At 39.8% G+C, this 16,908-nt stretch overlaps 1 protein-coding gene across 3 annotated transcripts in view; it reads right to left on the bottom strand.

Moving 5' to 3' along the window:
- LOC117822863 (ankyrin repeat and IBR domain-containing protein 1-like) overlaps nt 1-16,908 on the bottom strand; it is a 41,094-nt gene that overhangs the window by 4,587 nt on the left and 19,599 nt on the right. For all 3 annotated transcript variants that reach the window (XM_034697791.1, XM_034697789.1, XM_034697792.1), the window contains exons 10-18: nt 15,345-15,433; nt 14,360-14,490; nt 10,140-10,274; nt 8,925-9,011; nt 8,521-8,587; nt 7,801-7,946; nt 7,108-7,286; nt 6,876-6,927; nt 2,245-2,356 (exon numbers count right to left, since the gene is read on the bottom strand). In XM_034697791.1, coding sequence (XP_034553682.1) covers nt 2,245-2,356; nt 6,876-6,927; nt 7,108-7,286; nt 7,801-7,946; nt 8,521-8,587; nt 8,925-9,011; nt 10,140-10,274; nt 14,360-14,490; nt 15,345-15,433 — 998 coding nt within the window. The remainder of the gene's footprint in view (nt 1-2,244; nt 2,357-6,875; nt 6,928-7,107; nt 7,287-7,800; nt 7,947-8,520; nt 8,588-8,924; nt 9,012-10,139; nt 10,275-14,359; nt 14,491-15,344; nt 15,434-16,908) is intronic.

Genomic DNA, 16,908 nt, shown 5'->3' with positions numbered 1-16,908 from the left:
TAATTAACACAGTTTAACGCTCCCTCTACTCTGCTCTTTAGTTCCTGGACACTGCTCTGCTGTCATTATCCAAAATAAAAGGTTCTTGTTATGAAAAATATGAATATGTAAAAAAAAAAAAAGAAAAAAAAAAAGACGATCAAGATCAGGGAGTACAAGTGTATCTCATGTTCAACTTAACTCAAACTTTATTTATAGAGCACGTTTAAACCAACCAGAGTTCACCAAAGTGATGTACAAATTAAAAGCAGCACAAATGACAAAAATAACCCAAACAATGCCAAAGATACAATACTAAGATACATAAACACAGTTCAGATATATAATGAAATAAGATAGAATAAAATAAATTTTATTATTTAATAAAAGATTTTGCCAGATGTCCACTCAACCTTGATTAAAAGTCAGGGAGAAGAGTTTAGTCTTTATATGTGGATATGCCAGGGCAGGTTGTTCAAGAGCCAAGAGCAGCCGCCACAAAGGCTCACTCACCTTTGGTTTAATGCCTTGTTTTGGGGGTGACCAATAACGACTGACTAGACAATCTCAGTGTTCTGGCAGGGACATGGCAATGGAGAGGAGTCAGGTAATGGGGGGCTAGGCCATTAAGAGCTTCAAAAACAAACAATAACATTTTAAAATCTATTCTAAAAGCAACCAGGAACCAGTGCAGCAAGGTTAGGACAGGGGATATGTGGTCACGCTTGCGTTTGCCAGTGAGGAGATGAGCAGCTGCGTTTTGTACCAGCTGCAGGCAGTGCAGTGGTGGTCCAGGCCAAAATACAGTGAGTTGCAGTAATCCAGTCGTGTGTTAATAAAAGCATGGATTACAGTCTCAAGATCTCTCTGTGGCAGGTACCCCTTTACTTTCCATAAAATCCTCAAATGATAAAAACTGTTTTTAACGACTTAGCTAACCTGGCGATCAAATTTCAGCCTGTCATCAAATATTACACTGAGATTCTTAACTGATTGTATTGGTATAAGGGGGCCCACAAAACCAGTTGGAAAATCTGCTGGACCTCATCCAAACATTATGATTTTCTTTTTTCATTTTTTTCATGTTGTATATAAATCCAGGCTAAAGACTAACTTTAAAGGTGACATATCATGCAAAATGGACTTTTTAATGGTTCTTTACCTGAAAAATGTGTCCCTGGCATGTCTACAGACCCCCCGAGAATGAAAAAAATCCATTCTGCCCCTGTTTTGATTTCTCCACCTTTCTGTAAATGTGTGTAAAACGAGCTGTTTCAGACTTCCGTGTTTTTGTTACGTAACAACAATATCCGGTCTGTCACGGAGTCAGAGCTCGGAGCTTGTTCAGCCCATAGACTGTATAAAATAATACTGAACCCCCCTCCGTTTTTCATTCCCTGCACACATGTGTGCTAACAAGGAGCTTAGGAGGGAGGCATGCTAGTTGTAGGCTGTCTTAATAAACACAAAGGTCGGTTTTACTCCCCACGTCTGCAGATTTGAAGATCTAGTGGATGATTTTTATTTATCATGGATAAGTGCTAGCGCTAGTTAGCATAGCTACATAGCTACATGTCGTAGCTGTAGCTGTGTACCAAGACACACGTCGACATACTGACAAATAAAACAACAAGAAACACAGAATCTGTGACCAATCCTTCAGAAAAGGTCCCGCTGCCTTTCTGGCAGAGGTCGGTTTTACTCCCCACGTCTGCAGATTTGAAGATCTAGTGGATGATTTTTATTTGTCATGGATAAGTGCTAGCGCTAATTAGCATAGCCACATAGCTACATGTTCATAGCTGTAGCTGTAGCTGTGTACCAAGACACACGTCGACATACTGATCAATAAAACAACAAGAAACACTAAATCTATGACCAATCCTTCAGAAAGGTCCTGCTACAGGCGCCTCTCCGTCAGGATCAGATTCTGGATCAGATTTAGAGGGTTGAAGTAACAGCAGCCGTGTATATTCAGCCAACATGTAAACATTAGATCAACGTGCTGGAGAGCCGAGGCACATCCACTTCCTGAGGGGGCGTGGTCAGAGGGAAAACAGAGTGTTCTGAGGAGGACTGAAGAAGAGGCCTTTTTAGGCATGCCAAAATCTGATTTCAAAGTGATTTTTTGAGCATAAACTTTAAAGACATGTTTTGGGGACCTCTTAAACCAATATATATTGATGAAAAAAGCGTGATATGTCACCTTTAAAATAATTAAATATACTAATAACAAACACAGATCCAGTGTGTTCTCAGTGGTACCTGACATGCTGTCACTGGGGTCATCAGGGTCAGGTGTGTTGCTACGGAGACTGGACATGTCTCCCCGCCTCCGCTGTCTGTGTCTCCGCCTGTACTGGAACTCTGCGTACTCCTAACACAACAAAATAACAAAAAGTACAGATTGAAACACAACTCTAATTAACTGCAGTTTATCAATCCAGCTCCGACTCCAATCATCATCACATTACTCTCTGACCTGAAAGAGTTGCAGCATGTTGCTGATCTGAGGGCCACATCTCCCTCGACTCACATCAAAGTGTTTTGTTACAAATGTCTGAAAGGTGAATTTGTAAAGTGGAAACTTGGATTCAAGTATTGAAGCAGTTTTCTTTAAATGTGGTCTGAGTTATCTTTCCCAAGAAATATCAGGACCAAGAGAATGATTCAGAGACTTTCATCTGCAGACCAAACCTTTGTTCATTAGGGTTTAGTCTAGACCGAAACCAGCAGAGCACACACTCACTGGAAGGGAATTGGAAATGAAGCAACACAAAGATCAAGATGAGATGTTTTGAAATACATCTGTGTGTGTGTGTGTGTGTGTGTGTGTGTGTGTGTGTGTGTGTGTGTGTGTGTGTGTGTGTGTGTGTGTGTGTGTGTGTGTGTGTGTGTGTGTGTGTGTGTACTCCACTGATCTCAAAAATAATCGGAATACCTAATGAAGGTGGAAGAGTTGTTATTCACAGATAAATGAATAATGAATTAACGGCATGGTGTGAAAATACTGGTTTGAAATACTTTTTATGAAAAACAGTGTAGTAGATGTTCACATACAGATGGACGTCTGATGTGATAATAAGTAGAGGAGCAAACTTAAAAGTATACTTGACGGAAGGTGACCCCCTTTAAGCATATTAGATTGTATTTCTACATCAGCTAACATTTAGAGTATGTTCAGAAACAGTGACCTACATGAGTTAGGGTTAGTAAAATGAAGGCTTCTTTGTGAACCTTCAATCCCTCGAGGATGTCACTCTTAAAAAATATGATGTTTATAAACTGGCTAGGTTAGCTAACTTTGAAAATGTGAGTGAAGGATTTCAGTGAGAATTCATATTAAGGTCTGTCTGTTTTTTACTGTTTTGAATTTTTGGTCCCTGACTGCAGATAAATCAAAAGACATAAACCCACTCTCTGAACCAGCCTTCAGTGGGGATCAGAGAAGTGAGCTCTTTATTCAAGATCATATTTTTTAATGATGAGTCCAGTTTTTATCCCAGTTTAAAAAGTGTGCCCTGACTTATTTAAAAGTTTTGAAATAAATATTTGTTTTATTTTTTCCTATCACGCTGGTCACCTCTGTAAGACATCAGACTCCTGTGTGGATGGACAGACAGTGATTGAAAGATAAAGCATGCCGTCAGCGATGGAGTCCACTGAACCAGAGTGATCCCAAATGTGTTTTGTAATAGTATTCATCATTTTTGCCAGCTGCTTAAAGTAATGAAATAATCATTGATGCTGCTAAAATATAATTTGATTAGCTTAACTTGTTTATTTAGTTCTGCATCCTCTCCCCCCAGGTCCTTGTTAATGACAAAGCATTTCCAAAACCAAAACTGTGCAGAATGACATCAGCAGCAACCAGTTGATCATAACTTTTAAAACAGCGTTTAAGAGGGTTAATCTTTAACAAGAGACGTTGCACTTCAATCAGTGCACTAACAGGAGGGAAGTACTGAAGGAACTCTCTCTCTCTCCTGATCATCTGCAGAGCATTAGTCAGTCGCTGCAGGTTATAAGTGAGGAGCAGAGTGCGACAAGAGACTGCCTAGATCAGTGATGGTGGGTGGAGGTCATATATCGACAAAAGAAAAAGCATGTACAAAAATTAAGTTTAGGAAAAAACAATGTAACAAAGTCATCGAATAAATCCAACAAAAAAAGATTGACCTGAAAATTATTCTTCAAATTGAAAGCAGTGAAGTTGATGTATCTGTCATCTCATTGTACTTTTAAACCAGACTGGTGTTATTTTGAAAATTCAGAAATGTTGTGATGAATTCTAGCTTTTTAGATCCTGCATGATCCAATACTTCATTCAGGGTTTCAAAGCTAGATATATATGCATTGCTACTCCTACTACTATGATAATTTTAGACCGCCATGACGTAATTGCATACTGGATTGGATTTGCACATCTATAAATCATTACCCTGAGGTATAATCAAAGTGCTTTCTCTATTTAATCATCTCATACATTTGCAGACGTCATTGACTCAAATGCATACAATCAAAACCCCACCATCGACTGTCTTTCATGTTTCCTGCACTCTAAAAATAGCCCACCATAAGGTGATCTGCAGGCATTGTGAGGGCCACGAACCATCTGTAGCTGTGCCTGTGACGCAGAGTCATCAGGCTTTGATTATAACTATGCTGTTCCCATTAACTACTGCAGCTGAGAGGCAGAGGCACTTAATTAGGGGACAGAAATAACCCCCCCCTCTTTTTTTAGGGGTTTAGTGTTCAGCATCTGGTAGCAACATTAACTGTGAACTTTCTAACAGATAAACATGCCCAAAATAATTTGTAGACAACAATAAAATATTGCAGGCTTCTTTGTTATTTAAATCCTGCAGGAGACAAGGGGGTGGAGGTGAGATGAGTTTTACATTGATTATTTGTTCCTTATAAGATAAGCTACGTCTTTGAAGTGAGCATCAAGCTTAATTAAATCCTTTCTCGGGGCTTCTGGAAGTAATTGGTTAAATATTCTTTTCTTGAACTAATTTTTTTCTGATAAGCAAAGAAAACAAATAAACACATACTAAGGTCTGAGGGGCACGACAGTCAGACAGACTGACAGACTCTACTCTTATTATTTCCTGAAACAGCAGACAGGAATGTTCTCTGAATCCCCTGTTTTAAAAACTGACAGCTACTCCAGGTGTACTCCATCTAGCAGGCACTGATAAAGAAGATAACCTGTCGCATAATTTAAAGAGGCTTAATATTTTATAATCTGCAGAAAACGTGGTATCTGATGGGATTATGTAGGAATTTATTTCTGCTATCTTGTCAAAGGGCTTCATACCACACATCGGCACACTACCTGAATAATGCCAAACAAAAATCATATGGAGATGATCTCTGACATCCCTGGCATCTGTGTGATTTGTCTTTTTGCAGACAAGCCTCAAGGTCTGTTGAACAAGTCTCCTGCTTTTCTGCTTTGGTTTGGATGAAAAAACAATTTGTCCAGCAGTGACTGTTTGCTCAGTAAACCTTAAGCAAAAACAAAGCTTCACAAAGCTTAACTCTGCCTGACTGCATGGTGCTGAGCAGGCAAAGAATAAGGAGTTTCACAAGTCATTCATCAAACTGGCAGACTGATCTTGTCATTTGTTTTCCTGTCAATAGGGAAATGCCCGCTTACGCTGTAAAAAGATGCGCACAATAACCCGAGAGGCTGAGGTTTGATGTAAAATTTGCATATTTGTGTCTTGTCTTTTTAACACTTCAGACGGAAGCGACACTAAGAGCCTGAGGAGTGATGGAGCTGCTGAGCTGAGTGAATGTGTTCCAGATGAAAAGCCTCTGTGTTTAAAAACTGCTGCAGTCGAGAAACTAAACAATAACAGAAACTGCAGTATATTGACTTATACGCCAGTAATGAGTGTGTGCATCAAGCTGTGCAGAGAAAAGGAGGGAGGTCAATAATCAAACCATTATGTGGTCGACAGTTTTATGACTGTAAAAGTTAACTATAAACGCCTGGTGCTAATGCACAATCATTGGAAGCAACCTGCTTAGGTGTCTGCCAGAGTGTGCTGTGCTTTTCATCACTACAAGCGGGTGCACAGGGGAACACTGAACCATCTGGCCCGCTACAGTGTGTTTAATAACACGGTGATCTGTTGGTCATCATGGTTTTTCTCTGCTGCCAACAGACAAAGTTGTGCTAACGATATTTAAACCAGTACAAAATAAACACTGGCTCGATAAAAACAGGTATACTGTAGTGCTGGATCACTACGTTACATAGTATTTATGATTGTGCATTAGTTAAACCTGATCAGATAAGTGCTTGTATTAATGGATCAACTCAAGCACTCTATTTACAGATAGCTGTGCGACCAATCACAGGAGTCTGATTCAAGCACACAGATCAACTAGATTCAGCCGACAACATGAGTGTGACAGAGTGAGAGGTTTAAGTATGATATAGCTGAATGTATTTTAAGGTAATGATACATTAATTAGGGTCCAACTCTGGTGACATTACTAATGAGGAGCTGAGTTTTATGTATCACAAGTCTACAGGTAAAATCTTTATTAAACTTGTTTCATTTCTGTATTCGATTTTTACTTTTCTAGAGACCCAGCTGTGTAAAAATAAGGCAGTAAGCTGAGACATCATTCATCTTTAAATTGAATATTAATAGTTAGACATCTGTGACTATGTCAGTCGAACTTTAAAGTGTGATCTGATACAATATTAGATAAACAAGGCACAACCCATGAAAATATATATTCATGTTAAAATTTGATCTGTGTGAGGTTTTATATTAAATATCAAATCACACATTTTTAATGCAGTTCTGAAAGCAAATTTGACATTTAAACTAACAAGCCATCACAGAAACCAATGAGGCCTTGTTTGTTACCTCCGGTGATGCAAAGCCTAAATACTCCCAGTCCCACGTCCCGCCTGCAAAACTGAAAGAGAGAAAGAGATGGAGAGATTTTTGTAAGTGCAGGATCTGATTATTTGCTGAACTCTTGAAGTAAATCAGGCACTTTCTATCACTTCAATCTACAGATCGATGAAACAGAACTATTGTTTTTTACTGCTAAGGTAAGACACACATTAATAAGATAACATATCTGTTATATTACCTGCGTCTGGGTGCCTCAGGTGAGTCATTTGGAGCCACTCCCCGGGCCACTGATGCCAGGAACTCCTGCCTCTTCTGCTGCACCAGACACGCAGCACGAATTATCTTGTGGCGTGGCGTCCGCAGATAAGGCCGATTAACCTTCTGTGCAAGGTCCTCAGTCACCATCTCCAGGTCCGTCTGAGGACATAAAGAGAGCTGACTGAGAGAGGTTTTAAGAGGAAACTGAGTAAGTGAGTCATCTTTATGCGAGTATGAATTCACAATTCAAAGTTTAACTTTGTCAAATAAAAGAATGTCTTCTCAAACTGTGATGTTGAAGGGCAATGACACTTTAGAAGTTATCCTAAACTGAACTTCTTTGTGAGGCTTCTGAGCAGCTTTCAACCTTAAAAATGTTTTCACTTTACAAACCGTCAGAAACCTGTTCCACCTCTGGGAGCCTTTTCTAATTGTTTTACCAGATTTTAAGGCCACGACATTAAAGAGAGCAGGTTGTGCAATCCTTGTTTATACCTGTGTTTATTAATTATATAACCAGGATGTTTAACTAAAAGCTGAGATGTGCAGGTTTAACTAGGTCACACTGTGAAGATCATAAGGTAGAAAACTCAAGTCCCACATCTCTAATGGCCCATATAAAACCTGCTGCTGTGAACATTAGTCTTCTCTCCGCGATAAGTGGGGCTGAAACCTGCATAAGCTCGTAGATCTCTTTCTTTGTGCTTTTGGGCTCCAGGAAGAACCCATAAGGATAAGAGCACTTGAGGATACGGCGAGTCTTCAGTAGTTCTAGGACTGCGTCTTCAATGAATGTGGTGTCAGGTGGGCCTCCTTCCCCTGGGACAGAGAATGAGAGAGCATCAGAGCACAGAAAAGGGGCTTTTGCTTTACTTTTGAAGAATACAGCTTTTATTCCAGCTTAAATTACCCTCACATCAAAGAATATTGGAACAAAATGATGAGAAATCCTGAATCAAAGCATGTGAAAGTACAGATCTATTGAACCAAATGTGTTGAGGGTACTGTTTTTCTTCATTAAAAGCTGTGGAGCGCAGACTTTCAACTGAGCTGGTTTCATAAACACTGAGTTATGGCCATTTCAATGTTTCTGCCAGCTGCCAGCCAGAGTTATGTAAGAAACACCATAGCAACCTCCTGAGATTTAAACTGCATGTTGTGTATGAGAATAAAACTTGGCTATGCTAAACAGGCTGTGATTGCCTGAACAGACGAGGCACTCTTTACAAAGATTACTCATATGCACACTTTTATCATAACTTAGATCTGCCTGCTGTTGATTCATTATTTAAACACCTTTGTGTTTTTTCTCCCTCTTGTCTAGGTGTGAAAGCTCAATGTCAGACCTCCAGATTAAGACATTTCTTAAAGTGTAACACAGACCGACACTCACTTGCACTCAGGGCTCGGCTGAGCTGCTCCATCTTCTCTTTGGCTGTTTTTAACAGGCGCTGCTCCAGCTATTGTGAGGCAGACAGACACTGTTAGGTTAAAGTATTGAGTAAAAAAATCTTTAGGAGCACACAACAGAATATTCTAAATATATTAACAACAGCTTTGTTAATTGAGGCATTGTGATGTCTGACAACTATCTTCAATCAGTGAAAAAGTAGGCCAGTCTTGAGTAATACTGTAACACACTTTCAGCATCATATTCTCACATTACACCACACTACGAGCTCAAGCACTACTTTTACACCAGATCACAACTTTCCACGGGCTACATCCACAGCATGACTGTAACTACAAGACTATGCAAAGCAGACATCATTGGGAGGCTAAGCTGAGCCTGTTTACCTGATAGCTGTGCTCATGGTTCTTGAAGCGTGTGTAGTAGTGCATAAAACGGTCCAGTTCCTGAAAGCTCTTGTGCTTCTTCTCTGCCTGCAAAGCGTGATGAGACACCAGTCACAGTTAATAAACCGCAGAGCATGCTGTTCCCACTCACAGAGGAGAGTGCTGCTCCTCGGGTGGAGAGCATTCACAGTAAGTGAGCCGTGCCACAGGTGAAATCAGCACTTTTGATTGGGAGGAGCGCTCGTGCAGACTGGAAATGAATTTCTTTTTACCTCTGATGAAGGAAGGCAGAACTGATTGAGGATGGCTCTATGGGAAAGTTTGACAAATCTTGTGTGTGCCTATTTTTGTCTTATGTATGCAAGCTCAGTGGACCCACGTGCTTGCAGTGAGTGTATAAGCACTGCAACAACTATATATACCTGCTACATAAATATATAGACTGTAAACAATAATAACAAAGTTACTCTTTATGTGTGTTTGAACAAAACACAGTGTGGAGACGTGTGTGTGTGTGTGTGTGTGTGTGTGTGTGTGTGTGTGTGTGTGTGTGTGTGTGTGTGTGTGTGTGTGTGTGTAGGTTGGGCTGACTGACAGCTGAGGAGATGACCGCCCACACTGATGCTCCTGTCAATTTCAGGAGACATTTATTGGACAGTCAAGGGAAAAGTTATCCATCAGTTATATACACATTGTAATCACTCCACTGTGGATATCCATTATTCCTAAAAGTTTTTAGAGGGAAACTCCCCTGATTTGCACATCAAAGTCTGTCTGCAGGTCTTGAGAGAAACAGGTTTTTCAAGGAGCTGTATCGATCCCTTTGTGGCTGCAAACGGAGCTGTTTGAAGTCTGATGACTTGCCACAAGTGATGTCACCTGAGTCAGCACAAGTTTGGGCTTATGACTACAGTTTAGAAAAGGGAGATGATCTTGTAGAAAAGAGATGGAGAGAAGTTAGGGTACGAGACATGGGCTGCCTTCTCTTCAGACTAGAGGCTCCATCATACATCACAAACTAAAAGAACAGTTAACATTCAGAATAAATCAACATCGTCCCCTCTAGCTACTCTTCTTCATGATTTTGTGTTTAATCTAAACAGATGTACAGGTGAGCTGCAGTACTCGGCTTACACTGCAGGATAGTCTCCCCACCGCCTGATCACAATGGTTATTATTGATCCACCAACTCCATGCGTGTGTTTTTGCAGGTACCTCTTCAGTCATCTCCTTCGACTGCTCCTCCACCTGCTGGATGACCTCATAGCGGGTGCAGCGGTAGTAGCCTCCTGTTGATGAGCTGTGCTTCTTCCACTCCTCCAGACAGATCCAACAGAAGTCATACTTACACTGCAGGGAGACAGAGATCTTAGACTTAAAGCTTCTTAACTTCCACCTGTTTATTTCCCCCAAAACTATTATTGAAGAATTTAACCCTCCTATTATCCTTGGGGTCAATTGGACCCCATTCAATGTTCAACTTTTCTGAATTAATGACTAACATCGTTTTTTTGGCTTCAAATTTCATGACTTTCCCTAATTTAATGGGGACAACTGGGAAAACATGAAATTAGAATGTTGATGTTTGAATTTCCTGCAAAAAAAAATGAACGCATCAATGTTCCTTGGGGTAAATTTGACCCCAGGCTGTTTTTAGCTGAAATATCAACATTTTACACACTTTTTTTTTTGGTTGTTTTGGATAATATTGAGGTCACTATAACCAAGGACACTTCTGCATGTGACTGCAGGAGCTGAGATCGAACCGCCAACCTTTAGATTGAGATATAATATCTCCAGCCACCATGTCTCTAAAGACATTCAATGATGTGTCCCGTGTCATACGTTCTAATACCATAGAAACAAGGCAGGGCCGACGAGAGCATGTTGTGTTTATGCCTGAAATATATTTTATTTAAAGGTCTATTTAGGTAGGCAACAAAGCAACATAAAGTAACTGACACATAAACCTGGATAACAATCAGTTTCTGGAGGTTTAAATTGCTGGGGTCAAATCGACCCCAAGGATAAAAGATGTTAGTACATTTGAGAGTAACAGGAGGGTTAAAAGTAAGCTGATGTGACTGTAGGAATGAGTTATACAAAATTAAAAAAAAGAGTAAAAGACAAGTCTTATCAAGAATCTGTTTGCTTATACGTTTAATGACAAGATAAGGGTACAAGCTTTCTCCTAAACCTGGGGGTCATGATGTATTTATCTGCCTTGTGTGTACGTCACGCGTCTTCTGGTCTTTTTTTCTTTCAGTGTCAGAGTTTAAAAGAGGACACAGGCACCGTTTGAACGTAGCGATGAATCATTGTAGACCACTGCCACTAGAAGGCACTCAGACAACACATGAGATCACCAAGTCCCATGGGGTATTGTAGAACAACAAAACACTACAGCCACTCCAATCCGCAGCCTATCTGAGAGCAAGTGATTTCTCTCGCTATGCCACATGTACTTCTGTTAGTGACAAGTTGGCCAGAGCGACAAAAAACCCTAAAGGCTGAGACCTGTGTTTTCCTCAAAACACCACACTTACATGATACTTCACAAAAATCAATACAAAAAGAAGGAGTGGGAGGGGGAATGAATGGAAGCTCAGAGAGACACAAAAAGACAGCGTGTGAAATGGAGAGACTTAAGATAAAAACTGTGAAGCCAGACCGGAGGGAAGAAAACATCTGTGAAAAGACAAAGAAATGTTCCTTGGCAACACTGAGTCTCCTGTTTCCAGGCAACAGAGGTAAAACCATTTCTTACCAGGTAATAACAGGTCAAGAGGCTGAGCCCTGCGTGGCCTTACGGCCTTTGAAAGCTGTTCCATTTCTCTCATACTAATCTCAATCTCTAGCCGGCCTCTTTAACCAGGACAGGGGCATTGAGGAGCCAGATCCTGTGACTGCGCTGCGCTGATTTTATGGCCTGCCCTTGAGCCACAGTGGTACTAACAGAGACACTGTCAGGGAGCATGACTCAGACGCTGCTGTATCACTCTTACGTCTACATCCTAGAAAGACGGAACCTGCTGACTAACTACAGGACTCACTGGCTCTCCAGCTGTTTGATGGACACGGTGGCATCACCAGTTGTTAAGCTTGTGTAAATCAGTTTCAGCAGATGTTCGCTGACACATTTTCACCTCCACATGACACTCTAACATCAAAGAAACAATTACCTTGACCAAGTTTGATTATGTAATATATCGCAAGACAGAAAAAATTGATACAAATAAGGGTGGATTAAAATCGATTCAACAAAATTTGTATTGGGATATTAATATTAAACAGTAGAAGGCGCTATCTGCATTATACTTTGCTTGTTCAACAACTCTCGTCACTTGCTGACTGGAGGTGTTTTAAGTTTAAAGCATGTTTCAGAATCAGCTGACTGCACACAGCTGAGTGACAGGTCTCCACGAGCGCTTTTTTTCTTCGCCGCTGGACTGAATCTGACCAGGTTTCGCTCTTGGCTGACACCTGACCACGTTTAAATGCTTATTTTTCTCAATAAGAACGAGAAAACTGGACACTGAGTCTGAAATCTGATTCTGTTCAGTTGTCTTGTTGCAGTAAATCCACATGTTGTAGTCTGAGTCTTCACTCTATGACCATGCGTCCAGGGAGGTTATTTATAAGCCTGCTCCTCATGTTGATATTCAGCGTGTTAACATTTTGAACACCTCAGTATGATCCGTAGCTGTTTAATACTGTCAGTAATATACACTGTGTCGTGAAGGAATTTGGCATTATTTTTGACATGGAAAACGTTCATGTTTTTTTAATGATTAAACGATAATCGTTATCATTTCCAAAGATCGATCACGGAAAATACTTGAAATTTACATCCCTAATTTAAAGAGATTTACCTCACTTGTCTTAATATTTAACACTTCCATTTGGGAATTGTTCACTTTCCATTTCTCTATAATTGTTCTGAATCTTTCCAACAAGGTATTTTTGTATGCTGATTTTAGTTTTTCGTAAGTTGTGGAAAGAAAGTGTGCAGTGGTTTTATTTGAGTTACAACACACCTTAAAAATGAAAAAGGATTACTTTGTTTACAAAGAAATATAAGAGAAAAAATATATATCCCAACTGTCCATATCTGAGAACTGAAATAAAATAAGTTATTTAAATTTTGAGTTCAATCCAGTTTTCTTGAAAATCGTTAGAGAATCGTATCATGAACCAAAAATCGGGATTTGAATTGAATCGTGGGTTGAGTGTATCCTTACATCCTACAAATAAACACTTAAATATTTAGGACTATACAACAAAACTAAAGCAGACCCAATCAGTCACTTCTTCTGTGGCTTTTGAAGGAAGTTTAAACAATTTCCCAACCCATGATGTCACCCAAACACATGTTGAAGTCCAAGGAAATTTTCATTAGGTTACATTAATTGCATTACATTGGTAAGGCAGATACTTTAACCCATAATGTTTAAATCACATCTCATCTGAGAGCTGTAATGTTCAACCCTTTCCTGACTCAAAGTATGTTATCCATCAGTCCATCAGTCACAAGCTCCTCTCTGAATCCATTTACAACAAATCTTTTCAAACCTTGTCAAAGACTACATGCACTATGGTGCCTGACGGGGTCTTACCCACCATCTATAAAATCCAGAACCAACAGTGAAGGGTACTCTGAAGTAATTTACCAACAGAAATCAATGCACTGTGTAAATACTGCACTAACTGTATAACAGATAAGACTCAACATTCACAGCTGCTCAGAAACCCCAGTACACTGAAAAACTCTTCTTCCTTGAAAGATGATGTTCTGCTTTAAACAACAGGTTGTTGTATGTCGACTCATAATATTTAAACAGCCTTGAATGATTGTTCTTGGAACATTTTATGCCAATTAGCCGATTAGCTCATGGAACATCTTGTGTGAAAACTTGAAATTTTGGCATGAGCTCTGAGATGGAGGAACGTTTTGGAATTTCCAAAATGAAAGAGTTCATTCTTGTGTTTTGAAAGTGTGTCTGCCCTCAGTTAATTTAGTTATCTGGACATTATGTTCTGTTATGATATGCAAATTGGGACCGAGGATAAAGGATGTCACAAGAAGCATTTTTATGTCCCAAGTCAACCTGTGAGGAATATCATAGTCCAGGTGCACAAAAGGTGTCAATGATGCCAAAACTGTTGTAGTTGAGGAACATCCAACGTGCATCTCTCTGTAAAGCATTTTGCAGGCTCTCAGCTAAATGAAATTTAACACATTTAAAGATTAAATCTCTGTGCTGAGCGATATGGGGAACAATGAACCAATCCCAGTGATTGAAGGGCAAGGCTGTTATAAAATGTTCCACCAGGTTTTTATTCCTATCATTAAACAATCTACTTATTGCTGCCTAAAAGATTATTACATGGTGTATTAGTAGGACAGCGATGTGAAACCTCTACACTTCACTTACCTTAGCACACTGCATGTGGTTGCAGCCCTCGTTCTTCTGTATTGGGGACTTGCAGTTGGCGCAGGGTTTGGAGTTTGAGAGCAGCCACAAGCAGTTGGCCGCATCCTCGTACGCTTCACTCACACCAGCCACTTCATCATGAGTGTGGGGGACAGGGGTTGAAGAGAACAAATAAAGACATAATGAGACAGAATGAGTATGGCTATTACCACAACATCTAAACAGACCACTGCGCTGAGTGGAAATTGTCCTGCCTGACTAATGTGTATTGCTTATTTTTGCTAACATCTCCAAAGATGCTCTTGCCACCCCCCTCTCTCACACTCTCACACAACAGAATAATTGGCTATTATCAAAGCACCTCTGATGTGCCGTTTGAAATGCCAGGATAAACACAAATCCAGAAAAATCGAAGGGGAGGACCGATCCACAACAAAATAATTGCTTTTATGTTTGGACAGTCACATCAAAGAAGTGGCACTTTGGAGTGACTTGGACCATCTTAAATCATCTATTAGATTACCCACAGTCCAATTACTGCTTCTAAACAATGAACACTTTCAATGAGAGGGGCTGTTCATTTCAATTAATAATTTATCATCAAGATGGTTGGTTTTAATAGGCTCAGCACTAAACAGTTTGTAATTACTGTGGTTGAGTTCCAGGCCATTTAGCGCCAAATCAATCACTTGACTTCAACCCAAAAACTAAGGGGCAGTAAGGAGATAACACCTCTGAACTTAATTTCTTCGGTGGAACAATTTACCACCGAAAGGTTCAGCACGATTCTCCTGGTGTGAAGACTTAGTCAGCTGATGTTAAAATATGGCAAACGTGATTTGAAAACTCAAAAATCTAAGTGTATACATTCTCACAAGAGTCACTTTCACAACTCAACATAGTGACTTGGATAGTTTGTAAATAAAACTATGACTACATGCCTTACACATAAAAAAAAAACATGCTATTATATGTTAACACTCACATTCCTCAGGTTTCATTTCATTGACTTTCTGAAGCCACATCTTCCAGGTCTCGCAGTCACAGGGCTCATGAGCCTCGCCTTGACACTCCCTGAAATATACACAGTAGAGGTCCAACGATTAGCTAACATTGTTGACAAAAATGGATTACAAAATAAGTTAACGATTAAAATGTTTAACAATTAGTCAGTTAAGTCATTGCATGTGTTTAGTCATGCTGCAAGAGGAAATAATGCTATTTGGAGGAGCAGAGATATGGGTGAACCATCTTCCATCCTTGCTATCCCTGCTGAGAGCTGCACATGCAAAACAGTAATCAGGAAGTGTCAAGTAAACACAACATAGTGAAATGGCGCTGGCTGATGCAACACCACTGCATCCTAAAACTTCTTAAGTCTGGGAGCATTTCACCCTCAACGCAGCAAAGAAAAAGGGCTGCATGTTAAATCTGCAAAAGAGACCTTGCTTATCATTGGAGCATGTTGTTTGTGTGCAAGCATTTGAAGAGAAGGCAGGCTGGACGTCTCTTTTAAAGACATCTGTGACTTTAAACTCATAATCCAAAGTTACAGCCATGCTGTGTTATTTTCCTCTCATATTCTCAGTCCCTCACCTTAAATTCAATCCCCTAGAACACCATCTTTTTCTCATCTCTTTCCTCTCCTCTCCTCTCCTACCTCGACACAGCGGAGCAACCTCTTAACATATTACTTTATGTGGTATAGTTTAAATTTAACAGAGTAACATAACATTTAAAAGCTGATTAAGGATGTCAACGATTAATCAAGTATGGATTAATTGATTGTTAAGAAGTTACTCGAACACATTTTTTTGTTTTTATTTTATATCAAGTGGAACAAACATGTGGTCTCATATTTGGTTCAGCTATCAGGAGGTGTTTTAAGTTTAAGGCAGGATCAGCTGACTGAAGGTGTTGCACACAGCGGAGATGCTCAGCTGTGGGCTGCGGCTGAGTGACAGGTCTCTATGGGTGTTTTTTTTCTCTGCTGCCGGACTGATTATGACCCGATTGTGCTCCCGGCTGACCCCTGACCACATACACATGCTTATTTTTCTCAATATGAACGAGTAGACAGAAAACTGGACACTGTGAGTCTGAAATATGTTTCTGTTCAGTTCTCTTGTTGAAGTCTGAGCCTTCACTTTTATGACTGTATGTCCGCGGAGATTTTGAGCCTGCTCCACATGTTGATATTCAGCGTGTTTAACATTTTGAACACCTCAATACGATCCGTAGATATTCAATACTGTCAGTTATATACATTGTGTTGAGAAGGAACATTTGATTCAGGGGAAAAAACACATTTGGCTTTGTTTTTGACATGGAAAACATTAACGTTTTTTAAAAGATTAATCGATAATTGATCGTTAACATTTCCAAAGATCGATCACAGAAAATACTTTGCATCCCTAAAGCTGATAGCTAAATAAGAGCCTTAAGTATTTATGCACTTCATAATCAGACTACTGGATAAATCTCAATAGTCGATGGCTACTCGACTATCAATATAGTTATAAGTTGCAGCCCTAATACAAAGATGGATA

This window comes from Notolabrus celidotus, chromosome 12 (assembly GCF_009762535.1).
Source record: "Notolabrus celidotus isolate fNotCel1 chromosome 12, fNotCel1.pri, whole genome shotgun sequence".
Lineage (NCBI taxonomy): Eukaryota > Metazoa > Chordata > Actinopteri > Labriformes > Labridae > Notolabrus > Notolabrus celidotus.
This window is presented reverse-complemented; position numbering and strand designations above follow the sequence as displayed.